This window comes from Pelecanus crispus, chromosome 14, assembly GCF_030463565.1.
Source record: "Pelecanus crispus isolate bPelCri1 chromosome 14, bPelCri1.pri, whole genome shotgun sequence".
Lineage (NCBI taxonomy): Eukaryota > Metazoa > Chordata > Aves > Pelecaniformes > Pelecanidae > Pelecanus > Pelecanus crispus.
Genome location: NC_134656.1, coordinates 4,374,504 through 4,401,636, shown reverse-complemented (window position 1 = coordinate 4,401,636; position 27,133 = coordinate 4,374,504). Strand labels below are relative to the sequence as shown.

Here is a 27,133-nt window from a genome sequence, read left to right as displayed (position 1 = left end):
TAAGTAGCCCGAATCAGATTCCGCGACCCAGTATTACCTACCCTCCCCAAACCAGTCTTGTGTGGCATACTGCAGACAACAGCAAAACGACCGCCATGGCCAGGGCTCGTGACCTGAACAGGCATCACTGTGTCACGCTGGTGGAACAGCCGCTCGTGCAAAGGTGCTGGTCATCTGTACCTGTTTGCTTCTCGGCACCTCTGCAGCTCTCTTTCCTCCACCTTTATTTTATGCCCCTGAATAAAATAAAGGTGGAAATCTAATCCTGAAAATTCAGGATTTAGATCAAATATTTTCAGAAAGCATCAGTTTTCACACTTTCTGTTTGTTTTTCCTTTGATTGTGTGTTTGACTTCTGATAAACATCAGCTCAATCAGCATTCGTGATGGATCTTAAAGAAATGTTTGTAGTGGAGGCCTGTCACAGTATTTACGGCTCTCACTAATCTCTCCCTTATAAATTAGAACATGAAATAGGATAAAATTTTATTCCTCTTACTAGCAGCCAGTGAGGTTGTCCATGGCGGAAGAGGGCAGGCGAGGCGTTAGGACACACCACCACGCGCTGACACAGGCAGCTTGGCTTCACGCCGTGTGAGATCCCAGCTCACCCCGCTTCTTCTCCGTTACAGCCATGGTTCTGCTGTTCGTGGTGTGGATGAAACGCCGGGAGAAGGAGCGTCATACCAAGCAGCTCCTGATCGACCCCGAGGACGACGTCAGGGACAATATTCTGAAGTACGACGAAGAGGGAGGTGGAGAGGAAGACCAGGTGAGGAGAGCCTGCAGGTCATGGCCATGGAGCAGCTGTGCAATGTATACTTTCAAAAAGTCAGAAACTGCATCATTTTCACTAAAGTACTTGCAAAGGGTTGCGTTTGCCCTTGTTTATGTCCAGGCAGCTTTATTGGCTTCCCCAGTGTGTGGCATGGACATCGGTGAGAGCCAGCTTAGGTCCAGATGCCACTGGGACCTGTCGTGTGCAAACAGGACCGTGCAGGGAGATCCGGTGCTACGTGGATTTTGCTACCCCCTAGGCCAGCTTCCTGGGGAGGGGCTATAGATCAATCTACTGACACCCATGTTCAAACAATATTTCTGCTCTTTTGGTCATTAAAATCGTGTATTTTCCCATTCCCATCAGAGATCTTTGTAAAACCAGCTGGCAGCTGCCACCCTCCCCCAGACCTGTGGCTGCAGACACTTGCCTTGGCTTGCTTGGGCTTAGAGCTTCTGTGGGCTTTCCCCGCATTTACTTAATCGTCTCTAATGTGCCTTTAATTTCTTCTAATTTCTGGATGTGGTTTGTAAGAAATGTCTAAATACATTTGGGGATTTTCTTTTTCACTGTGAAGCGTACAGTGGCAAAGCTTTGCTTGGTGACAGAGCCTTAAGCCACAGTCTGCCGGAATGCGTCAGCTTTTCTGCGGTGGCTTCTTACAGACACCGATGCTGATGTTGCATGAAAACTTCCCTGGCCTGCACTCCTGGCACATGCTGTCCCTCTGCTACGCGTGTACTTCCTCAGCTGAAATAGCAAAGTTTTGTCTCTCATGTTTAAGTCACTGGTTTTTTATTCCTACCTAACACAAGTTAGGAGCCCACGACACTCTCAAATATCTGTTCACACAAACGATGCGACTCTGCATCAGGTAATGGCTTTATTCTTGCTTGCTTAAATGGACTGCATGGTTCCTGGGTCTGAGCAGAGGCTGCCGTGTGCGTGGTTGGTGTCAGGGAGTCCGAAGGTCAGTGGCTGGAGCTGGTGCTTAAGGAGTAGACAAATCCACTGCAGCACGTCCTGCTGCGGAGGTCCCGGCGGCACCCGAAGGCGAGCGGGTGAGCCCGGCCAGAGCCACCGCGGCGGAGCCGAGGCGGGGACTTTACCCAAAACTTGCAAAGTTCTTATTCAGTGGAAAAATCCTTGCAACTAGCATTTCTTTTTTCTTGTCACTGACAAGTTATTTATAAATATTGCTCCTGGAGATTCAATCATCCCCATCTGAGCACAAGAATAGTTTTACCGGCAGAACAAAGTACTGTTATAAGCATTCAAAGTAGCTGAAGTATCTGCTTTCAGGCAACTACAGTGTAGGCTTAAATATTTTAGAAAGGATTCGTTAAAAATAACAGCAAAGGAAGAGCAGCAAAACACCATTACCTACATGAATACATTTTTAATGAAATATTACCTGGTTCTCATTCCTTGATAGAAACCTATTCTGTTGGGATTTTTCACAAGCAGAAAGAACATAATTACTTTGAAAGGCCTACATGCATAAATGCAATACACGTCTTCATGTTTTTATTTCTGCACAAATGTAATTGCAATAATATGTCTACCAACACTGTGTCTTTACATTATATGATGTATTTCATCAAATAGTTATGCACATACCTATGCGCATGCAAACCGAAGCCAATTTTTTATCCCAAAGATTTAGACACTGTGTAAAATATTCAGAAAGTATTTAAATATTTGATTTAACTTCTGTTTTAAGATATACTCTCAGGAGGTCAATTGTATGAGCTTGCTCGGAGGTCAGGTTCATCTGTAATTTAGATAGTTAGAGGTGCTACATACCCGGGGAAAAGATTTGCCATCAGACTGCAGCTGAAATAGGATTAGATCCCTCGACTTGTTTGTACATTGGGTGAGTAGATGATCTGAACGAAAAGCTCTTGGTTTCACTCTGTGCCTTTCCATTTGTCACAGGATTACGATTTAAGCCAGCTCCAGCAGCCAGAGACCATGGATCACGTGCTGAACAAGACACCTGGAGTCAGAAGGGTGGATGAAAGACCCATTGGTGCTGAACCGCAGTATCCTATAAGACCAGTAATCCCGCATCCCGGGGATATTGGTGACTTTATTAATGAGGTATGTTCTGTAGGGTGTCCTCTGTCACATCTTAAAAGCTTGAGCAGCCAGCTGACATCAGCAGTACAACGTTTTCCTGGCTGCATGGACCCAGTGATGCTATTACTCACATGAGGAGTCTGATCAAAGCCGGGGGAACAACAGGCATGAGCAAAGGATGCAGGACTTGGCCTAATAAAGGCACCGAGCCTGTAAAAAGCCAAAGTGCGAACAAAAAGCCTGAGATTTCTGGCTCGTGGATATCACAAACACCATGCTTTTCAGCATCCGGGCAGTGTAACCTGATCCCGCTCTCCCTTGGATTACTATGGATATCGCAGTTGCTGTCAGTAAAAACGTTGTCTGGAGGTGGACAAAGGAGCGTTGTCCTGGCGGGGAGGCGGTGGGAAGGCAGCCCCTGGCTTGCTTAAAGCCGAAGGTGCCATGTGTGGCTCCTGGACTTGTAATAATTTCAGCAGTCTCTGTCTTCCCCTAGTAAGCTCTGTTTGGGCTAAAACCTCAAAGAGTTTGCAGAACAGAGAGATTCATCTCAGATCAGAGAAGGTTTCCTTATGTTATGTTAGATTACTGCTCCTTTATCTGCTTGTACAAATATCTATCCATTTAGTATTTCTTATCTCATTTTTAGTTTTGAGTGATTGAGTGGTTACAAACCAATCAATGCATTATTTCCTCCGAGGCAAAACACACCATCCATTTCCTAAGTCAGAAAAATAAATGTTATAGCCATTTTATTCTATTATTATATCCATTTCCTGCTGTGCTTTTTCTCATTTTCAGCATTAAAATGCCTTCTTCCTTTGTTCCTGCCCATCCTTCACGCACACATTTGCACACATCCGTGCACGTGAAGACTCGCTCTCACACATGCTCCGGCTGCTGTTCGCTGCAGTAAAGCCTGCTCCATCTCCCCACGCTGAGACTGGGGTTTCTGAAGATGTGAATGCAGAACATTTTGCTTTGCCGCAGGGCTATTCTACGAGGCTTTTCCTGATGCTGGGCTGCAGCAAAGCAATTCTTTTTCTCCTTATCCCGAGGCCATTTCCGTGTCCTGCCTACACTGCTGCCCACAACGTGCAGGAACAGAAGCAGCAATGCTTCCCGACCTTCTGCCCAGGCTTTCACACGCCAAGTCTCTCCTAATTGCAGAATTTTGCTAGGAGTGATTTTTTTTTTTTTTCCCCCTAAAGGAATCAAAATTAAAATAATGGCTATTGGTAGGAGAGGAGGGGTGCTGTTCATTCTTTCATTGGCCAAGCTGGAAATCCTAACAGGTGACCCCAGAAAAGACCCACTGGCCAGAACTGGGAGCTTTGCAGATCCAGAGCTGGATCCTTGGAAGTAACTCCCCTCCCTCTCCATCTGGCTTTTGCAGAGGTGCTGGGAGTTAATGAATTCTCTGCTGGGCACAGCCGGGAGGGCTCCAGCCAGGAGGGCGTCCAGGCACGGGGAAGCCCCAGGACCCTCCTTTTGTCCCCATCCTCCTTTAGCTTTCCACCGTCCTTCAGCTTTGCTGCAGGGATCCCAAGCATCCCACCAGCCCAGACCCTTACCCGAGCACCCTTCCTTAGCACCATCACCGTAAACCCCCATGGCAGGTATTAACGCCGTGTGTTTGCCCCCCAAGGGCCTGCGTGCGGCGGACAACGACCCCACGGCCCCCCCCTATGACTCCCTGCTGGTCTTCGACTACGAGGGCAGCGGCTCCACCGCCGGCTCCGTCAGCTCCCTCAACTCCTCCAGCTCCGGCGACCAGGACTACGACTACCTTAACGATTGGGGGCCCAGGTTCAAGAAACTGGCGGACATGTACGGGGGAGGCGAGGAAGATTAAACTGACCTCACGTTATTTAAAATTTAAAAAAAAAAAAAAAAAAAAAAAAGAAGAAGAAAAAAAAACACAAAACAATTTAAAAAGAAAACAAACCCACAGACGACAACATTAACAAAAAGAGCCGATGCAGAAGCAAGAACTGTACAGATGTGGCAGCTTTTTTAATTAATATCCCCTGCTGACTGTATTGTTATTTTTAGTGGTGATATAGGAGGTTTCTTTTTTTTTTCCTTTTTTTTTTCCTTTCCAATTTCTTTTTTAGAATATTGAGCTGTCTCGCATGAACACTTGTCTCTGCTGCAGGTTTTTTTTTTTTGTTGTTTTGGTTTGGTTTTTTTAATGTCAGCTGGGATATTGCTCGTTTATCTGCTTTATGACTAAAGAGAGTGAAAGGCACTCTGTCTTAACTTGAATTTCTTAGAACAGAAGCACTGTTTTTAAAATATATATATATATATTTGAAAGTGCCTTTTGGTGCATGTATCAGATTCCCTTCAATCTCAGGAGTGATGAAAACAAACATACAACCATCCTGGGCAGCACTCCCTGTGACCCTAAGCCAGTTCTAGCTGGGAAGGAGTTAACAAAAAGGAACTGTGGAGATTGTTTCTTTTTTGCCTTTTTTTTTTTTTTTTTTTGCAAGGGGGTGACTCATTCTTGGGGTGGAGGAGGATGGGGGGGAAGATGTTTTGAGTCGAAATCTTAACAGCCATCTTTAAGCCTCAGCAGGTGGTGAACTAGTCATCGTGTTGTATATAATTCAGTGTTATCAGATGCAAAATACCGACTGGGGGCTTTGCCATCACCTGGTCACACTCAATGTAGCTGCATAGAACTATAGCATCGCTAAAGCCTTTGGTTATTGCAACAGAAATCTCCGACAGCCCTTGCCTAAACCCTACAAAGTAAATGGTGAAATGACCAAAGGCCCATTTGTTTGTTTTTATGCTATCGGCGTGTTTTGGCTCCCACGACCTCTTGAGTGACATGAATACCCGCGGGGTTGGGTGCTGGTGTCCCGCATCTCCGAGGATGCCTGCCAGCCCGAAAGCCGATGCTGTTTTCCTCGCGTAAGGCAGGGATTTGTGTAGCGGCTCCACTCGAGGCCGGGGCAGTGCTAAGGGCAGGAAGAGTTTGTCAGCACTTTTGCCATCCGTAAGTATGAAGTTAGTCTAGTACGATATTAATGCCTTGGAGCATTAGTAGCCAAAGCTCAACAACATCGTGTAACTCAGCTAATGTGTGTCCTTTCTCTTCGATGGGTAGGCGCTGCTATCTGTAATAAATGTTTTTTTTGGAGAAGTGCAACGAGGGCCTGTTAAGTATCTTGTGGTTAATATACTAAAGCATTGCCAAGTAAGCAAGAGGTTTTGCAGCATCCAGGCGTAATTCGACATCAGTATTATAAATGGTAGCATACTACCTAGTTTATATGTAGGGTCAGTTTAACCAATAACAAATAGTTATTAGCTTTTTTTATTACATCTTTCCTTTACTGATTTGGACTAGTGGGTTTATGTCTAATGTTTGTAAAATGATTTAGACTGCATGGATGTGTAATATAAACCACATTTAATGGATTATGAGCCACTTAATTAATGTGCTATGAAATCTTGGATTACCTGTGTTTTATATTCTGCAGACGATTTTGCAGTGGGTTCGCTAAAACTTGTAAAAGTGCTTAGATATATTTTCATTTAAATCCAAGAATGTGCACAGTATTGGAAGGTGATTATCCAGGGGATAATCCCGCTTTTTTTGATATCTCGATTAATTCTCAAGTTGAATGCTAAGAGTTAAAGGGGGGGCGGGGGGAGCGAGCGCGTGCACATGAGAGCGGGAGAATGAGAGGACGAGAGCTTGCGGTGATGAGTGGACGTCGTTTCAGAGGGTATACTAGGCTGCAAGATCGTCTCTATAGATTTTTGAAATGCTCCTAGTGCATTTTATATTTCACTGTATCATATTTTCTATAAAATGCAATTTCTGTAAATTAATGAGCATTTGAAATGTGTCTTGTATGAAGTGGAACGTGGTAAAAGTCTGCCCGAGGGGACTCCAACGTTACCAGTGTGTTACGAACTACCAAGGATGTGATTTTTCTGTTTTTGTCTTGGTCAGTCAGTCGGTCGGTCAGTCGATGGGTCAGTTTGTCCTTTCACAGCTCAGAGAGCGAACACACGCTCACCCAAGTTTCTTGAGGAAACCAGGAGGCAATGGCTCGGACCTCGGGAGAGGGACGGCTCCGATGGGAGCAGCAAGGCGAGGACGTTGCGCTGCGGGCGCGAGCAGCCCACGCCTTGGCCGGGGTGAAGCGCGGTGCCTGGCAGACTGCCGGCACCTGCGCCTTTCCAAATGCCTGTTCCGTAGCTGGGAACTCGGTTGTCTTGTGCGACCACTATGAAAGTCTTAGTTTGCATCTGCCACATACTGTCCACCTCCTCCCGGCCACCCTCAGCAAACCTCGCAGCCCCTGTCCGCCAGCCGCCCGGCATGGGGGGCTGCGTTGCCCTGCAGCCTCTGCTCTTTACCCACGGGCAGTCTTGATTCTTCCCCTTTTCCTTCGGAAAAGCCACGGGCTGGAGTATTTCACCATCTGGGCTTTGCACCTCTGCAGAAACTGGCCGGTCACAGCAGAAGTAGTGAGTAATAAAAATACACTTAGTGTTTCTTGCCGATGACTACCCGTCAGTGTTCTGTGTCCGTCACCGTAACCTCATCACCGACTCAGGAGAAGAACGCGGCTCGAGGGCCGAGGCGATGCCGACGGTTCTCCATCCGTCGGGTTGCTGCCGCTGCCTGCCGGCTCCGCGCAGCTCCTGGGGCGCTCGTGCGGATCCCGTGGTGCCGGCTGGCTGGGTCTGCGCTCTAAGCCGTGCCGTGCGATCTCCCTGGCACTGCTTAGCCAAGAGCAGTAGCTAAATCCCTGCTCCAGAGCGCTTGGTGCTTGGTGCCCGCGGCGGCTTTGGCTGGGGTGATGGATTTCAGGCAGGGCCGGGGATGGCGGCGGTGTGGGACGGCTGCTGCGGGGCCGGGGCCGGAGGGGCCGGTGGGCGGTGGGCAGCGCGCATCGCCCCGCCGTCACCGGGGCACGGGACGTGCGGCCAGAGGAGCTGCTTGGCCATGAAGGAGACGCTGTCAGACTGCAGCTTGTCTGAACAGTTCAGGTCTTTAAGAACATTTGTGCAACCTAAGTTAAACAAAACTGTTGGAGTGATTAAAAATAAACCAACCTGTTTCCATTGGTGACTTTTTTTTTAAATCAGCGGATACTTTTTCTGCAGCACTTGCAATCCAGCCATTCCAACCCCACAAGCCTATAAATCAAACCAATTAATTTATTGTCTTTTGACCCAGTTCTGCTCACTCTCCCTCTGCAGGACCTCCTCCTCTTCCTCCTTCTCTCCCTCTTCCTCCTCCCCTTCTTCCTCCTCCTCCTCCCCGCATCCTCCACCACTGAGCTTTATGGCCCCCTAAGTAGCAGCAGCCTCAGGCCGCTTTCCTCACAGTGGGACCGGCAGAAGGTAAGCGCGGAGCACGTCGAGCGATGAGAACAGGTCGCTTCTTGCAAACTTCTCGGCTTGTTAATATTAGTTGTGGTTTGTAGCGCAGCGAAGGAAACTTCATTAATCCAAGGGGTCCCACGAAAAGGTGGCTGTGCCATTGCTCTGTCCCCCCACGCCGACCCTCGCGGATGTGCCATGGCACTGCATTCGCAGCTGGAGGTGACAGTGGCTTACGAGGAGCCGGGGTGGGGAAACAGCAACTGTGGCTGAGCGTGCAGTCGCTGGTTTTTTGAAGGCCACAGAAGTGGTTAATGCATTGAGACCAGAGTCCTTGTTCTCTAACTAATCTGAACGAAAGCGTTAAACTAATTAAAGCAGTGCCCGCGCATTCGAGCCCCTGCTCTCTGCACGCCATGAGGCAGTGGGGAAGGACTGGCTTTCAGGCAGGTGGAGGGGAGCCCGTCCCCAAAATAGCAGCGTCCCACCCCGTCACCCCCTACCGCGGCACTGCCAGGGGACACCACCGCACCTCTCGGCGCTGAGGGATGGGGACGATGAGCTCCCAGGGTGTCGGGGCACGCCGGCCGCCTCCTGTGGCCTCGCTGCCTCCCCGGCATGAAGACCGCACGTCCCCAGGCCAGGCACCGGCACTGCTGCACCCGCGGCCGCCTCCGGCAAAGCGTGGCCTCGGGGCAGCCCCCGTCCGGTCTGTTTGTTGTGTAGCCTGTAAACAGGGAGAAGCATCCGTCACGGAAACGCTTTGCAAGGCGATGAGACTCAGCGGGGGAATCATGACAGTAAATAGGCAAGTCCCTTCTAGGTGCCCTACGTGCTAGTCATAGTTTTCCTTCTGGTTTTGCATTTTCCATATATTTTTTTTTTTCCCCCCTTTTTTGCTGGACCAGGCAATGCTGTTGCCAGTGGTAAGGCAGCAGTGGGGAGTTCACTGCCCTGCAGCTGAGCTGCTTCGGGCCTCTTCCAAGGGGTTTTTAGGGATAGTTGGGTCTGAATCCAGCCTCCAGGAATAAGCGGGACTTAGGAGATGGCTCTGTCGCCTGCAGCTGCTTCGCATAGGGTAGATGTTTGGGCATTGGGGAAAGGTAATGGTCAGTGCAGGGTCTGTACAACACAATATGCCAAGATTGCAACTTTGTTTAGTCTCAAAAAAAAAAACATATTAAAGGTAAAATACGGGACTTTTATTTGTGATGTCTTTTGGAGCTCTTCATTGTAAGTGTGGAAAAAAAAAATGTTGGGGAGGGGGAATGCTTTATAATGATGAATGCATATGTTTAAAACAGCAGCTAGACAACGTAGGTGTCTCCCACGCAAAGTTAACTCAGTTTCATGGGGAAAATAAAAGTTGTCTCCAGTACACCCTACCCTATATACAGTTGCTCACACAGTGTGTACATAATGTAGTTAGTGCTTGAAGCTACAAATCAAATAGGGGAAAAAACAACAACATATAGATGTATAATTGGAGCACTTTCTCTTTCTTTTTTTTTTTTTTTAATTTTAATTATGATTTTGCATGCTTCCTTTTATGATGGAGAAGCTGTGTAGCAGCCCGCATGACTGTGGTTGTTCTCAAGGAAGACTTCTGCTATTCTGCTGTATTCACGCTGAAGCACAAAAGCAGTTTGCGTCCGTTAACCCAGTTCAAAAACCTTTTTTTGTAACCGTCAACAGCACAAATATTTTGTATTGTTGTTTGTACCATTTTTGTACCAAAAACAAAAGAGGAAAAAAAAAAAGGGAAGAAAGTAAATGTTTTCAATGTGTTTTTAGTGCCACTGCAATCTTGGTTTCCAAACTGAGTAACAGCTTTGCTGATTTATTGTGTATCAAAGCTGAACTGGCGCACTGACGCCCGGCTCCAGTGTAATAAAAATAAAGTCCCCCTTTTGAATAGTCTCACTTGATTTTTTTTTTTACATTTTTTAATTTCATTTTCCTTCCCCAAATGCACACCCCAGCTCCCTCACCACTAACGGCAGACTTACTCTTGCAGTAAACCAGTAGACGGTGGCCTGGTTGCAGGTGTGTGCCCACGTACACAGACATGGGTGGGGGGGTTGGAGATCCCAGGTGCTTCTGCACTTGTCTGGTGGTGGGAAATCTGCATTCGTTAAAGCAAGAAGTGGGGCTCACCCTCAGCCCACGTAGTTGTTTCGAGCAGCGAGGAGGTGGTGGTGCAGGTTCCTCCTGCAGCCCAATGCGGACGTATTTGTGCTGCACTAAACTGTTGGTGCAAATCACCCAGCTGGCGATTTCGCTCCTGCGACACGCGCTCTTCGTGCTTGAGCACAATTCAGGCGCTTTCGGCGGGGCTTTGCTTGCCAGCAGGTTGGTAGCCACCGCAGCCGCGGCATCAGGGCGCCCAGCCCCTTGGCCTGCCCGCTGCCCTGCCGCTCGTGCGCGTGAGCTGCAGAACACAGAAGAGCAGCCAGCCCTTTTGCTGCCAGGGAACCGGAATGGTTCGGGAAAGTCTAGGGAATGACTGGGCACCCAGGACCTGCTGACGCCCAGCGGAGGAAGCCTGAGCTTGCTGCTCCCAGTTGCATTTCCGCACCTTCCCTGCACTTGCAGGAGTGAAGCCATGAGTGGAGACGCTGCTGTGCGTGTGGCAGAGAGTGTGCGCGCTCCTTCACGTTAGCGTTCCTGAGTACAGCAGCACGTCTCTGCATGCGCCTCCTTTAGGGCCAGCAGCTTCTTGCTTTTCTAAAGCTGCTTTTCCCTTGATGTTTCACCGAGAGCCCTGGGAGGGGACACGAACACCCCGCTGCAAGGCTGAGCAGCAATTGCCTGGCACGCAATTAGCAATTAGCGCTGGCGGCGAAGGCTCCCGTCATCCCGGGGACTTCTGCAGGGCCTGAGCGGATCGTTGGGTCTCCGTCACCCTCGTCCCAGCGCCAACCCACATATGCCACGAGTTAGCGAGAGGCCTCAGCAGGTCCCAGGCTCACCCTGGGCCTGAGCAAGGGCCGCGAAGGACGTGCGGTTCCGGCAAACCGTGGAGCGGTTCCAGCCCAGCGTGCGGGAAGCGGCGCTGTCTCGTTTTTAATAAACATTAAGATGCATGCAAATCCTGTACATGGCAATTTACTTCCCCCCAGAGTCAACTAAGAATATTTTATTGCTAGTTTTGCTAATTCTCAAGCTGTTCTATTTCTTAGAATTATCTTTAACTACTGAATAATGCAAGACTGTTGCATCACAAATATTAGTTTCTGCTATCTGTGGAAGTCTGGGCTCTCATCATCATGGTATTAGGCTCTTATCTGCCTGCAGAAAGTCTTGTTCCTCAAATGATTTAGCTGCGTGCTTAACTTTGACCATGTGAATAGTTTTACTAAGCTGATGGAAACAGCCATCCTCCCCTAAATCCATGGACTTTTGTACCAAAATTAAAAATAATAGCATTATTACAGTTATTATTGTAGACTCTTGGGTTGGGGGTTTTTTCTCCCAAGTCAAAGGCAGATGCCAGAATTTGCAGCAGAATTTGGTTCAGATCAAACCGAAGCACGCAAGGATTTTTTTTTTTTTCTCCAATAAATGAACTTTTCTTTGTTTTCCAAACTAAAACCTCTGCATTGCCAAGACCTTTTTTCCCCAAAAATCTTTTTAAATAGAGAGCAGTTTTCTAACCAAAACCTGAGTTAACAGACACATTAAGCAGTTTTAGGTAACAAAAAAAAAAAACAACCCCAACCAAAACTCTGTATGAGTATTACACTACTGTCAAAACAGCCTCCAGGTGGGGGCGGAGGAAGCATCAGGAAGACTAAATGCTTTTATTAACCACTGGCCTGGCTGTCTCCTTGTCTCAAAAAATTTTTTAAAAAAAGATAAAAACCCCAAAGCCCTTTTTTTTTTTTTTTTCCACATTCCTTCCACATGTAATGAAAAATTTGCTCGTCTGTGACTAATGACACCACGAGGTCCTGTGGGCGAGCGGAAGCGTGCTTCAGCTGAGCATTTTGCCTTCGCAGTCCCTTGGCGTGCGCGTCCCTTCTGCCCAGCGCTGGCACATACTGGTGCTCACAGGAGCCCTGAGACAGCTTTGGCTTCTTTTCCTGGATGATGATGATGATGATTATTATTATTATGTAAATTCATTGCAGAGAAGGCCCCGTGATCTGCTCTGTTGCGCAGCCATCCATCTCCCTCTTCCAAGCAGGACTGGAAGTGCTGCAAAGGACCAAGATGTATGTGGGACAGACAGGGGACACGGGGACATACGGACACCTGTGGGAACCGTGTGCCTGGCTGAGTAGCTCCTTTGGCTACTCACCTTGAAAATAGCCCTGGCGCTTCTTCCAGCCACAGCGACGGCAGCACCGCGCCAGGCACACTCATTAGCCGGAGCAGCAGCATCCCTCTTAATCCCGGTGTGAACCGAAAGGCGCTAAGGACAAGCGAGGGTACCCCACGGGGACCGGCCTCGGCCGTACGCGCACGGGCACTCCCCTCTGCTCAGATGGCAGCCGTGATGCTCAGGTTATTATTTACGGCGTCCTCCTTTCCCGCACAGGGCAGATCCTGCACAGGGAGACAGAGTTAATGAGGCATTAAAGCTTTGCATGTCGGTGCAAAGCAGAGAGGGCACTGGATGCCAAGGGTCGGGCGTTCCCAGCCTAAACCCTGGAGCCTGGGAGCTGGGATTCCCCAGCCGGCAGCGGGACAGATCAGCTCCCGAGCAGGGAGCAAGCTCGGAGCGAGCCGCAGGCGCGCCGGGCCCTTTGCAGCAGAATCGTTTCACAACAGCAAACGCTTCCTCCTGATAGAGCTGTAGGATTTTCCGCGTCTCCCTCCCCTCTCGCGATGATTAATGTATAGCTTCTCCGCACTCATCTCAGCGCCACAGCACAATCCATCTCCCCTGCTCAGTGCCCCCCCTCGCCCTCCCCACCTTCTTTTTTTAATGAGAAAATTTTTTTTTTTTTCCTGCAATGCTTTTCTGCGAGCGGGGAGGCAGTGGCGGGGGGGTGGCTGTGAGGAATGGCAGAGTCTCCCCGCGATGGGCACACGAGGACCAGGCTGCAATCTAGCACGCCTCCAGAGCGGTGACAAGGGCCTCGTGATGGCCAGGGCTGAAAAATAAAAATTTAAGGCAACCTCCTGGCTACTCCTGGGTTTTTTTCTGAAAGGCCGGAGCTTGCTGGCAGGTTTGCCCTCCCCGCTGTTGCCGCCATCCAGCCCCCTCTTGATGGAGATAAGAGGAGCGGGAAGAGGGACACCTCCATCGACACCTTTCAGCCGCCTCCTCGGGAAGGCGGATTTTAAGCCAGCCTAACCCAAATGACCCCAAACCTTTTCTGAGCCGCCTGAAGGCTTTGGTGAGCTGCGATGGGTTGACAGGGTTGGAAGGGGAAAACCTTGCTTCAAATAATGCCGTGGGTTTGCGTTAATTAGTGACCTGTTGGCTTTAGGAAGGGTCGTTTCCACCTGCAACGAAAGGGAAACTGTGCCTCCCCAACTAATTGGGGATTCACACCCCGGGGCCGGGGTCTCGCTGAGCGCGGGGCCGTGAACCCCAAACCACACCAGCCCTGCCCTGGAGCGGAGGATAAAACCGCGGGGAGCTTTATACACGCGCTTCATAGTGGGAAAGGCAAAAAAAAGGATTAGTAAGACCTAATGAGGTATTTTAGTGCCAGTGCAGGCTCAGGCGCTGGCCGCGGGGTGCTGCCCGGCAGGCCCCGGCACCGCTCAATGGGCGCTGGGGAGCGGGTGTCAGATCTGCCCCCGGGAGCTATTTCTCTCTGAAGGCGCTAAGTCAAGTGACGGCAGGAGCCGGCAGCACGGGGAGCGCCCCGGACCCGTGCGGGCGGGGGCAAGAGGGAGCTGCCCAAGCGCTGGCTGAGGCTGCGAGCGCTCCTGCCTGCTCCTGAGCCGCCTCTCCTCCTCCCGCTCAGGGGCTGGGGCTGCCTGCTGACAGCCCTGTGCAGCGAGCACAGCCTGCACCTCCTGCGGGAATTTAATTTAAAGCAGCAGCTGCCATGAGGGGCATTTTTAGTTGTTAAATCACTGTCTGCAGGATGCTCCTGGTACGTTTTCCTTGGTGAGCAAGGTGGATGCCATGGACTTCCCTGGTGCTGGCTGCTCTCTTGTCGTGTACACCTTGAAAAATCTGCCTTCAGATTTGGTGATAAAAATATGGGAGTCATCATCTAATGCTCGGCAGCTGTTAAACCGAGTCGGGCAGCCCCATGCAATGCTCGAGCTGGGAGGTGAGGGAGCAAGGTGGATGCCATGGACTTCCCTGGTGCTGGCTGCTCACTTGTCGTGTACGCCTTGAAAAAAATCTACCTTTAGATTTGGTGATAAAAATATGGGAGTCATCATCTAACGCTCGGCAGCTGTTAAACCGAGTCGGGCAGCCCCATGCAATGCTTGAGCTGGGAGGTGAGGCGGGAAGGATGGAGAGCTGTGCTGGCCAGCATCATGTCAGAGTAGTTCAAACTTACCTTGGTTTGGAGAATTAGCACAGCCCCTCCGGGTTACACTTAGCCTGGCTCCATTTTAGCCTCCAAACACTTGCAAATGTTTGCAAATATAAATCAATGGGTTAGTGCTTATCCCAAAATAGCAGTTTTCCTCTGAGAGTTTAAAGTCTTTCTCTATCCGTGCTGGAAGCTGCCAGAAGTGGATTATCAAAAATCCCTGGGAGGCTGCAGGAGGAATAAGGCAGAATCGGGCCTCTGTCAATATCTTCATTCTAATAAACCAGATTTATAACATCCGAGGCCGCATGAAAGCTTTATCACTGAGTACATAATGGCCACGCCATTAACCTGTGCTATCTATAGCTAAACTCATTACTTTATGAAGTACTTTGAGTTACCTTGGAGTACAAAAGGTGACACAACTAATCCTGGTCTGTGAAAACCATATTGATTGGAACGTAACTGCCAGGTAATGCGAGGAGCGTTTGTAGCCCTCTGCAAAAACGCTCTTTGAGCCCTCGTTGCTCCATGCACGACAGTCAGCTCTTTGCATGCGGGCTTTAACATCCCGTCCCAGGGCTTCGTGGCACAGGCAAGGCAGGGGTGGGTGTCTTGCCATACCCCACACAGCTTTTCCCAGGCAGACGTATGAGGTGGGCTAAAAACCAGCGCCAGGCACCACTGACGGTATCTTGTGCCGGTGAGACAGTGATGTTGCTGTGCAACTGCTTTGGGTCTGGTCGAAGGCAAACACTTTGCCGATTGCTTAAAGCTGTCGGATACATTTTATATTTCGCAGACCTTGGTTTACAGCCCGAGCTTTCCAGAGCGCATGCTGTCTTGCAAATGCCTATGATCAAGTTGCAAAGGCAGTCACTCATCACTCATTGTGTTCAAAAAACGGGCAGAGGTGGCACCTGGGGACATGGTTTAGTCTAGTCTACCCTTGATTGGCTTAGAGTAGACTTGGTAGTGTAGGTTAATGGTTGGACTGGATGATCATAAAGGTCTTTTCCAACCTAAACGATTCTATGATTCTATTCTATGATTCTATCACCCAGTTACTACAGCTGGGGTATCAGTAAGCGTAAATTAGACATATAGCGATATACATTTATGTGAAGACTCACTGGCCTGCGCCTTCTAGCTGTTCCCCAGCTGAGGTCCCTGGCACCCAGCATGCAGGCTGCCGAACATTTATCATCATGACTCTCCTTTCACGCTGCGCCTCGAGAAGGACCAAGTACCTTGCTTTAATATAGCGCTATTGATCCTGAGAGCTTAAAACAATAACCATCGTGGAATCAGAATTCACAGTTTTCCAGGAACCACGATTGAGTCGCTCTTATTTGCAGAGACAGAAAGAAATTCAGCACCTTGTCAAAAAGGCACACGAGGCCCCAGAGAGGAGAGGATGCAGGAATCCAGCCCTGCAAACAGCCCCAGACCTCAGACAAAAAGCAAAGTATGTCAGGGCAGCAATACATCACATTACTATAGTACTGTATAAAATATTGAACTTTTGAGTACATTACCAAAGTGGTTTCTTTTGACATTACAGTTGTGCCCTTGTAAAAGACGTGCAGCCAAGAGTAAATATCCATCCCAGAACAACCAAACGCAGCGGCCGCGTTGGCTCGGGGGACCCGGGACAAGGCTGACACGAAATCTGCATTACCTCCCGCTCCTGAGGAGGGGCCGTCCCAGGTCTGCCAGCGCGAGATGCCACCGCTGCCATGTGCCGCGCATCATGACAGCCGCTGAGACACCCTCCTAAGTACATCAGAGCAGGAAAACATGCTTGTACAGGAGACCTCGGCTATTTAAGTGCTTTTGATCAAAATGATTTTCTCATCTTCCTTGCCTTAATGCAAGGAAATGTGCAAATAGAAAGCAATGCTTTAGTGCAGGTATTCAGCCCTCTGCAAGCAGGCAGTTCCTCGCTTCCAAAGCTTATAATAAATAGAAGAGGAACAGTCTTTCCCTCGCTCAAAATGGTTTGCTAAATTTTTCACTGAGCAGCTTGGTTTTCCGTTTGTCCTGCTTCAGTTCACTGCCTGTTGCTCCCATTTGTTCATACGCTTCTGCAGCCACAGAAGGGCCCCAGTGGCACCAAAGCAATTGCACGTGCAGTAAGGGGGGGGGCCCATTCAACTTGTCATTTTGCAAAGAAAACACCATTTCAGCACAGCAACCTCCTCACAAAAAAAAAAAAAAAAAAAAAACCACAACACCACCAAAACAACTCTACAAAAAACCCCACTTTTAAGCAGACTTAGCAAAGAACCAAAAAAGTGCCACTTCAGATACATTGGAAATGCTCTCCAGCCATCGGGGGAGCCCTGGCCATGACACCCCTCTGCAGATGGAAGCTCAGTCCCCATCGTCTGCACTCCCTCCTTCTCAGGGGAGGCTGCAGTAAACTTAAAGACTTCAGCCCAGGCAGAAGAGGGATTTTTTTAAAGATAAATTCTTCATTTCATTGCCTAGGAACAATGCAGATGAACAGCCAAAGGGCCAAGGCCAGGCTCAGCCTCCCTTCTGCACAAGTGTATCAGGGCAGGGTCCGCAAGGCTCGCTTTTCTCAAAGCATCCTAATAAGCACGGCCGAACAATGCTGAGGCTCCTTTGCGAGCTGAGCATGGAGCAGAGAGCAACACTGCATCATCTCCAGAAAGGTGATACCTTTTTAGCAGGGTTTCTTAAGAAAAAGCAGCCTTGTTCTGCCTGCATCCCCTTCCCCTCTTTCCCTTCTGCTCTGCACAGACCATTGAACTTGTTGACGAGGAGCAGCCAAATTGGACAGAGCCAGAAAGATAATTAAGTCCCTGCACCTTTTGTGAAAAATAAGGGGCCAAAGGAGAGTTTTGTCGGCTCAGACGCTTCATTCAAGGAGCAAATAAAACAGAATTTATACAGGCAAAAAAGATTCTCCATGGCAAAGAGAGCTTAAACCTGCCCCGAACAGGGATAAAACCTCCAAGAGGACTTGCAGCCAGCTACGAGGAACCATGAGGAACCCAACCTGTCTTTGCATTGGCACTTGTGAAATGACTTGTTTCCTACGAGGTCACCATCCAGCATCCCACCAGGTGCTCAGAGCCCCAAGTCACTGCTGGAGAAATGAGCCCTGTAGTCTCTGTGAGCGAGGCGCGGTGGCACGGAGTGTCTGGAGGAGCAGCGTTGTGGCCCCCCAGGGCGAAGGGCAGGACCCAGCAGGGTCGGTCACAGCCGGTGGCTCCTGCTCTCCCAGCTGCTCCCCGAGCTGTGAGAGGGCTGCGAGGCCCCTGCCCAGCGTATTTCAAATGCCTGAAATCATCCCATGGGCTCCATCCTAGTTATTTATAGGAGCTTATTCTTGAAAGTCTTGGTGGGGATTGGAGCCCTGCTATGCTAAATCCTATATAAACTCATATTAACAGACCCCAGACGGGGCTGGCTTCTCAAGTTGTGATTTAAAGTCCAGACAGAGATGGCAAGTCGGAAGCAATCCTTCCCCGGGAATGTGCTGCAGACCTCGAAATATTCATTGCCGTCTGCGTTTCTTTTTGTCATGGGTTTATGCAGCTCTTCTCAGAGCAAGTTCTGGCCTAGGCAGGGTGATACCAAAGCACCCAAGGAACACACTCGGTGGCTGATAATGTAATCTCTCTGCCCAAGAAACGCAGTTTCCTGGTGAAGACAAAGCGGCCGGCGCAGGCTGGGTAATCCTGCGCAGGCAGTGCATGGCTGCCTGCTCCCAGGACAGCTTAACACTGCTACTTTGCAGACAGAAGGTCTTTCGGACTGACTGCATTATAATTTAATCTATCCTTCAGCGATTTTAGCTCTCAAGATTGTTGTTATTTTACACCTCAGCAGAAGTTCATGAGGAACAAAATGAGGTTGCAATCCTCTAGGGGAAGCTGGCAAGAGTCACAAATCCATCTTTGTGGAAAGAGATTTAAGCTTAGGTCCAAATAATTAGTTCTTTACCCAGGCCTTACACTAAGGAGACGGTGAGCTCATCTGCAGAATAACTTCCTGGAAAGCTGCGTTACAGTCATGTTTCTTTTGCACATTCATTTATAAAGCAAAGGTTCAGAGAGGGCCTGGACTCAGCTCATGATCAGGAGTCACAGCACGGTGCGGGCAGGATGACCCAGTGCTCCTGCCTGCTTTGCCAGGAGGAGCTTCTGCACAGGGACCAGAGAGAGACCCCTTGGCTCTACATTGACGCTCATTTGGATAAAAAGCTTTTTCTCCCCACCTTCTGCCTTCCCCAGGCAGCCTAATGCTGCCATAGCACGGGGGGATGCCTGGTGCCATTGGCTCACTGGAAAAAAAGTCCAGCAGGGTGGGAGGAGGGAGGCTGCATGCACAGAGAGCCAGGGAGGTCTGACCGCCTTCCTGGCAGGAGATCTCTGCCTTTGGAAACTCAGTGATGAATTAATAACGTCTTTGGCACCTCTACTCAGAGACACAGCTAAGAAAATTCTTATCGGTGCAAACAGCATGAAAGCCTTGAGAGCTAGCAAGTGGAGTCATCCCTGTCCTCCCATGAGTTGTTCCCTGCTCTCCCGCAGTGTCTGGATAACTTCTTTGTAGAGGAGTCCACGATGCAGATCTGCTGTGGACCAGTGAAATGCTGGGCTTTAACTTGGCTTTAGGTTATTGCCACAGCATCCCTGTTCCAGACATAGTCAAAGCAAAGGCAGGGCTGAAGGATCCTCCGCGCATCAGCCTTAGTAACGGGTATGTGCTCAGCAAACATCATTTTTCAACATTGCTCTCCTCCATCACAACAGTGACTGAAGCTCTTCAGGGCAGGAAAGTGCAATGAAACGCTGCCAGGGAAGGAAAAGATGAAGGAAACCATCTCCTAAAGGTACGCAAAAGGGAGGAAATCAGCCCGAAGAACAAAAAGTTAGCTACATAAATTTCTCAAGCTCAGGAGGCAGGATAAAGCTCAAACCTCCCCTAGGCAAAGAATAGAAGGATAAAAACAGTCCCATTACACTGAGCCACTTAAAGCCATTTGAAAGATAACAGCGGTTCCTACCCATCAGACGGCTGCTGCATGGGTGGGAATTCCTCCTTGCATCGACTGAACCTTGTTCCAGGAGCACGTGCTGCAGGATTTCAGCTCATGGGGCTTTTACCCCTGACCGTGCACACATTTTTCCCTCTTCCCAGGAGTTCTGCTCAGCTTCGTGGGTGGTTCCTGTGCAAGCAGAAGAGCTGGACCTGCACAAAGCTCCTGCTGTACCACACACCCCCTCGAAGAGCCCCTCATGTTGGCCCAACTTTAAGGCCATCTCTTTGGTCTTGAGCATCAAGCCCTATGTCATTGTGGAGGAGATATGGGCTGACTTTGTCTCTCCCCACCCCAAACCCCAGGGAAGACCCCAGCCCCCCTATAGCTGGGGAGCTTCTGACCCCCTGGGCATCACGGGGATGGGGGTGTTTGCACCCATGGGGACAGTGGGCGAGTGGATTGAGCCACCCAACAGCCTCCGATGCCCCTTTTGCAGAGCACTCTGCTCCCTCCCCAGCCCCAACCGGAGCCCTTCCCCTCCATCAACACAGCAGAAAAGTCATGAGAACCCACAAGTCCCTCTTTCCTTCTCATCTTTCCTCAAATCCAACCAGGACATGTCCCACCTGCACCCACCGCCCTGGTCCCCCCACAGAGCTCCTCTCAGAGACTTTCCGAAAAGGTGGAAGATAAATCCTCCAACCCCCACACAAGCTTTAATTCCCCCCCACCTTGCCAGGCTGCCAGGGAACATAAAACCACCATGCTCACCACATGGGCTGTCATGCCAGCCAGGGATTCCTTTGTGAGCCGCAGTGACCTGGCAAACTCAGCTCATGCATCATCCCTCCTGCTCCCCATCCGATGGCCCAAGCCCATTGGGAGGCGTTAGGAAACTCCAAGTCTTCAATCTTCCAGCCAGGAGGAAGGGGAGCAGCAGCTTCATGTTTTGGGGTCTGTGGGGACACCATGGGGACATATTTCTCATGCTGCCGCTGCTGAAGCTGCACTCGGGAGGAGTGATGGCTCTGTCAGCTTCCCTCTGCCCACAACCGGCAGCGCTTTCTCTTATTTATTCCCTGCTTTGAGCTGTGGAATGTGGCTGCAGAAGCATTGGGAAGTTTGTGTAAAGGTTTTATTGCTTCATTTTTAACCTCTGCCCAAATGTCTACCTCATTAGCTTGGGGTTTTTTCCCCCCTGTATCACCCTCCCCTCCACACTTTTCTCCTCCTAGCCATCTTTGTGCTCCTGCCACCTGTCAGGTGGAGCAGGATGGGGAGCTGGGGAGGGAGATTTATTAGCGCTGAGGTTGTTTTGTTGAAGAAGGGAGTCGGTCCAGAGTTTTTCAGTGCCACATGCAAAGATGTGCACACACAAGTTTCTCCACCACTCATTTCATTCCCATGTCTTGACCCCCTCAAGTGCAAACAAAACCATCTTGGTCCCTCTCCCACAGCCTGTGTCAGTGCAGGGGTGGCAATGCAAAGTCAGCACGCGCACCAGTCTCCAAAAACTGCCCGCTGAATGATACCTGGCACACACAGCCCCGTTTCACCATGAAAGCACCAAAGCCTGGCCTGAAAAGCCAAAGCTGTTACCAAGATCACAGCCACTGCTTCCCTGCTCGGTGCCCGTCCTATGGGGTGGAGGGAGCTGGAGGCCAAGGGCACGCAGTTGTCCTTAACCCACCAGGACATGTGCTGGAGAGCAGACTTGTGATGGACCATATCTCAGTCCCAAAGCTAACGCTGACTCATACAGTGCATTACCACTTAATTACGACCCTCTGCTTTAAATTCCCACCAGCATGAGGCTGTCCACTCCATGCCCCTTGGCTAATGACCATGATAAACCGTACAGAGCGGTGAGCCTGGAGCTGGGCTGTCCCACCATTGAGGTGTTGACTACAGCCCCAGGGAGAGCCGGAGCCCCCCGCCCCGCAGAGGAGGTGCGGGAGATGCAGCCCCATCTCGGCAGTGAGGACCCCTGCATCACCTTCATGTGTTTCGCGTGTAATCCATCACAGCAAAGCATCCAATTGCATCTAGTGCAACCGAAGGGTTAAGAAAATGCAGGTGCTGCAATATTTATCATGCCCTGGCATTCCCATCTGATCTCTGTGCTTGTCCACAGGCAAGAAAGAAGCAGCGCAGATTTTCTTTTTCTTTCTGAAGATGCGCTTCTGCAGCCCTGGGTACACACATTTGCCATTTCACCTTCATCCAGACTGGGCTTGGCCCCACTTTTCTATAATGAAAACGTCCCACGTCCTTGTCGGCAGGTCTAACCCCGCAGCTGGGCACACAGCATGTAAGGACACGACAATTCAAACCTCAGCACAGAAAGGGCCCTTCCCCTTGCACGCCAGCAGTGACCCGGCATTCCAATAAGCCCTTGACACCTTGGAGTTGAGGGGCCAGTTTGCTGCCACCAACAGCAAAACTCCCCCCGTCCCAGGAACAGCGTGTCCAGAGTTTCAGATAATCTCAAACCGTATTTTCAAGGTGGGGGGTAAGATATGCAGAGCAAAATTCTTCCAAAATAGGAATCCTGCCTCTGCAAATATTAGTGATTCAGGCATCATATCGGGGATTATCCACTGTCATGGCGTGTAGAGGGAAGATGGATTTCAAGATGATAATAGGAATGACACACGTTGCTTTTTCTCCCTTTCTGCTGACGCACAATTTAGCAGTCACTGCAGAATTTTCTTCCCATTTAAAATTTCCGTTTAATAGCCGAGAAGCTCATGTTAATTCAGATGATCTTTTCTGCAGCATGGTAAGGAAGGGTGCCTCTTCTAGAAGCTTTTTTTGGAGTATTGGTGGTTGTGTCTAATAAAAAAAAAAAATCCTCCTGTGGCTTTGCAAAGACTATGGAGTACGTGTCCTTTACCACACTATCAAACGCCACTTGACCCAAGGTTGGGCAGAGTCAACAGTGTTTAAAAACAGGCTCTCCTAGAAGCATCTCCTCCTAAGAGGTGTCCACGAAGCTTTCTCAATCCATCTGCAGGACTGAAAGGGATTTAAGTGCGCATCCTCCTGCCTGCCATCCCGTACCTGGGGCAGGACCCCCGCGGCAGGCAGGCCAGGCGCCAGCGGGGACCCCGCAGGGATGGCATGGCTGGGATGCAGGGACTTGGTAATGTTAGGATAATGGTTGGACTGGGTGATCTTAAAGGTCTTTTCCAACCTCAATGATTCCATGAGTCTATGGGGCTGCAGGGCTGGAGCACCAACGGATGTCCCCAGCTCAGGGTGGACGTGCTCCCCCAGCCTCCGCTGCAAAGTTCGCCCTCGGAGGGTTGGGCAACATAGTGTGTATTTTAGATGCGCTTCTTGGTTTTATTCCAGTTTTCCCATTTCCCGTGGCTGTGCCCCAAACCAAAGCCATGCAGACCATTGGAGCTGGGCTAACCCTGGCCAGGCAGCGGCTGGCCCTACCGAGAGGAGACGGGAGCAGCCCCAATAACCCGCCTCTCCCCCGCGCACCGGTGAAGGCGGCGTCTTGGCAGCTTGTGCCAGCTGGGAAATTGCAGCTCACTTTATTTATATATTTTGCCAACGAAGTGTAGCTTGTGGTGAGGCTAACCCACCGAGTTAACTTCCTCCTCAGTTAAACAAACAGCAAAATCATTACAAAATTATCTCCTGAGCATTAGAGTTGCATATATTCACTTATCCTATAGAGCAGAAACACGGGGCATTGCTTAATTAAAGATGTGGGTGTAGAGGCTCCAGGAGCATAGATTTAGCATGCAAATCTCTGGGCTGTAAGCATACAGCCGGGATACATACAGAGCATATTAATGTTCTGTGCGTTGGGCCCTGCTGTTCAAAAAGCAGTGGCTAGACCTAGTCTGAAGGAAGGAACGCCGGCACTGATTAATCCTGGGCTCTCTGCTCTTGCTGAACTTTATTTATTTACCTAAAAGCATCCCACGGACAGAGCTAGAGAAGCGAGGGCATCTTCTCGGTGAACGCCATCCCCCATCAGAAAGCCCCTCCCTCATTCCTCTCCCTGCCGTGAAATAACTATATAAACTCAGCGTTTTCAACTTCTCTTTTTGTGCAACATAACTCAGGTTATTGCCAAGAACTGCAAATTGTTTACCAGCCTCATGCAAACAAAGACTCCCGATCAGCCACAGAAGCACAGCCCTGGGGCTTTCCAGCAAGCCTGAATTCTTTAATTACTTAACAAAAGCTCAGTCTTACCTTTTTATTTTTTCCTTTCCTTCAGCTGTTACCTTGGAAAACCACAATTCTGGATGCCTTCCATACCGCACGCTGCTAAAAACCTCATTTAGCAATGATTTTGCCAAAGTAGTTCCCAAGCTGAGGTTGAAGCGGGACCGAAGCCATGCTGCGGCGGGGATAGCCGCGTGGCACGAGCAAACTGGCATTGGCATAAATTTGCCTGCTGGTAAAAGCGTCTCGTGAACACACGTGTGTGCTCGTGCACACACATGCCTGAGAAGGAGCATCTCCTACAGCTGCAGAGCCAGCCGGCAGCTGGCCCGCGAGCACCCCGGGGCATTTCTCTCTAGTTTTATGCCTTGATCTTTGCTGCTGTCTGGTTTTGACCACCAGCACCCCAAAAAGTGTTTCGAAGAGAAACAGACAAATGACTTTTCACCAGTGTGAGTGGAAAGGAGAGCGGGCACTGGGAATTCACGGGCCAGCTCTCGCAGGCAGGGCAAGCAGTCCTGCAAAATTCAGTTCCCATCCAACAGCGAAAGGAGTGAGAAACGCACCTCCATCCTCCAGCTCCCGCCTAACAGCTACGCTCCACTGCCACTGCAGGTAGGGAAAAGCAAGGCAGGTGGAAGGTAGAGTTTACTAAAATTCTTAAACATGGCTTGTTTTTTCCATCTCGGAAAAGCCTCTAGCCCCTTTCATTGAAAAAATAATCTGCATGTTTTTAAAAAGTCGTTTTTTAATAAAGAGGCAAAATTTGCATCGCATTAACTGAGTAGCAGTTCAAGGTGCAGAATAATTCACTGTCAATCTCAGAAAGGCGTCTGTGGAGGGTAAATAAGCCTCGTGCACAGCCGGTTCAGTGTAAGCTGTCATTGCAGCCAATGCATCAGTCAGGAGAAAAACATAACGTTGGTGGATCTCTGAATACATAAATAAAACATGCTTACCACTTGCCATCAGTGAAAAAATTTAAAAAAAAAAAAAAAAGGCTGTCTTCCTAGCTCCCTTTGCCCCCCCTTATCTGTACCACTTTGCTTTGTAGCATAAATTCAGTTTTCAACATGTCTGTTTTCGGACATCCAAATGAGCTCTAAGGAAAGGTGGGAGGGAGGGAAAATAAACCCAGAAGTTTGGCAAAGCTGAGAAAATGCCAACTCAGCACAGAGGGAGCACTTCAGCCTCATCCCGCCCCAGCCCCTGCTAGTGATACCCAGGCTTTGGGAGGAGCAGAAGAGGCACGGCGGGGGCCGGCGGGCGCAGGCTGGCCCTCGGCACGCTGTGAGAGTTGTGGTTTTCCAGCCCGGATGCCGGACGGCCACAACACCGACAGCAGCGGCATCTCCCAGCCCTCCGGCAAATACCCCTGTCAATTCTCAATCAAATCCCTGGCAGCACGGATGTCGCAGTCAAATGCAGTAAATTGATTTGCCGTAAGTCATATTTACTGTCTCAGCCATAAATGTGTCAAACCCAATCTTTTTAACTGTAAATAATGCCAGAAAATCCCCTTTTTTTTAGAAGCCTCCACTACAAAAACTCCAGCAGAGAACTGGAAGTGCTGTATTAAAGTGTGGGGTGTCGGGGTTGCATTTACAAAAAAGATCTGATCCAGACAAGTTTTGCTTCATCCTCCGGGATGTACCGCAGCCAGGGAAGCTGAGCGCAAGGCGGGACGGTGGCACTGCTGGATAACCCCGGGCTTTGCGCTGGAGGAAGATGCAGGTGAGCCCCCATGCACAGCACTCCCCAGCTCTGCCCTGCAAAGAGAGGAAGGTCAGAAGGGAGAGCTGATATTCGTTATTTTGCATTGGGTTCATTTATCCTTCAGCTCCCAGGGGATTTGCACGCCCGGCACTGCTATCAACAACCACGAGCCCGTGGACGCCTGATGCTTCGTTTTGGGAGGATGCAATAAAAGCACAAGGCGACTGGCTCCGAGACAGGCTGGCGGCAGGCAGGCTGCCAGCACCTACCTGCTCTGTCCCTACGTCCTGAGTGTTGCCAATCGCTATTTCCAGAGCTCCCCATGGCTACGTGGATCACTGCCCCACGAGCAGGGATTGGGGCAGCTCTTCCCTCACTGAGGCCATTGCTTCCACCTCATTCAGTGGCTTAGTTCTCACTAGAACACCCGGAGCACCACCAAACCCAACACACTGCCTAATATTCTGCTCTACATCACGTCTGCGAGTCAAACATATCTGTCTCTGAAACGCACTCCACAGGCTGTTGTGAAAGCAGGGAGAGACAGAACTACAGTAATTGATGTCAAACTGCCCTTTCTGCAGCGTTTCAGGGGCTGATCTGACGGTACCAATGGAAATCACAGCGTAGGTTTAAGAGAAAGCTCTCCCCGAGAAGGAGACTGAGCTCCAGACTGAGCTCCCATCCTCCCCCTGCTTATCTGAGTAGTGGGGGGAAATATCTCCCCCTGCACCCATCACCTCCTCCCAGTCTGCCAGGAGCATCCTGACGGCGCTTCTCACCTCCCCACTCCCTTCCTCACACTCTCTTCTCCTTCTCTTTCCATCACTCTCCCATCCCCTCTGACAGGATCAAAGCTCTCCAGCAAAACCCATCCAGTTAATCATAGACAATCACCCCCATTTCCGTGGAATTACACAGGAAAATCAGGGTGTGCAGCCGCAGGAGCAGTGCTTCCCTCCAGCGCATGGGAAGGACCACCAGCCCCTTCCTCCAGCCCTTCCCAGCCTCGCTGTCCCACCACAGGCATCACCAGCCAAAGCAGCACGTCCAAATCCCGCCTGCTGAACGAGACCCATGGCTGGAAGAAGTGGATTGGTAATGAAAGTGAGTTGTCCTCCAGGTCTCTGCAGCAGCAAGCTCAGCCCGGAGCTGAGGAGCTCTGTACCTCCATCACAGGGCTTTGCCTCCAAGGTTAATGGTTGATCCCACTTCATCAGCTCTGTGTTGCCCTTGGAGCCCACCAAGGCATCCATCTGGAGTCCTTGTCCCAACCATGACCCATGGCCATCACTGCTGGGTGTCTCGCTGGGGCTGTCCCACCAAAGCTCTTGTTCTCACTAGCAAAGGCCACCTCAGGACAGGGTGACCTGACACTTGCTTTCACCTGGCCCAAGCTGAATTTCCTTGGGCATAAAGCAGATTCTCATAGGATCTGGGTTTCTCCTGCTGTTACACAAACACTGGAGCAAAGCCAAGCCTCTGCTGGCAGTGCAGGAGATGCTGATGGCACCACGATGTCCCACCACA

At 50.0% G+C, this 27,133-nt stretch overlaps 1 protein-coding gene across 2 annotated transcripts in view; it reads left to right on the top strand.

The window, feature by feature from the left end:
• CDH4 (cadherin 4) overlaps positions 1-4,715 on the top strand; it is a 467,924-nt gene extending 463,209 nt beyond the window's left edge. For both annotated transcript variants that reach the window (XM_075720977.1, XM_075720976.1), the window contains exons 14-16: positions 633-772; positions 2,717-2,881; positions 4,509-4,715. In XM_075720977.1, the coding sequence (XP_075577092.1) occupies positions 633-772; positions 2,717-2,881; positions 4,509-4,715 (512 nt within the window). The remainder of the gene's footprint in view (positions 1-632; positions 773-2,716; positions 2,882-4,508) is intronic.
• The last annotated feature ends 22,418 nt before the right edge of the window (positions 4,716-27,133 follow it).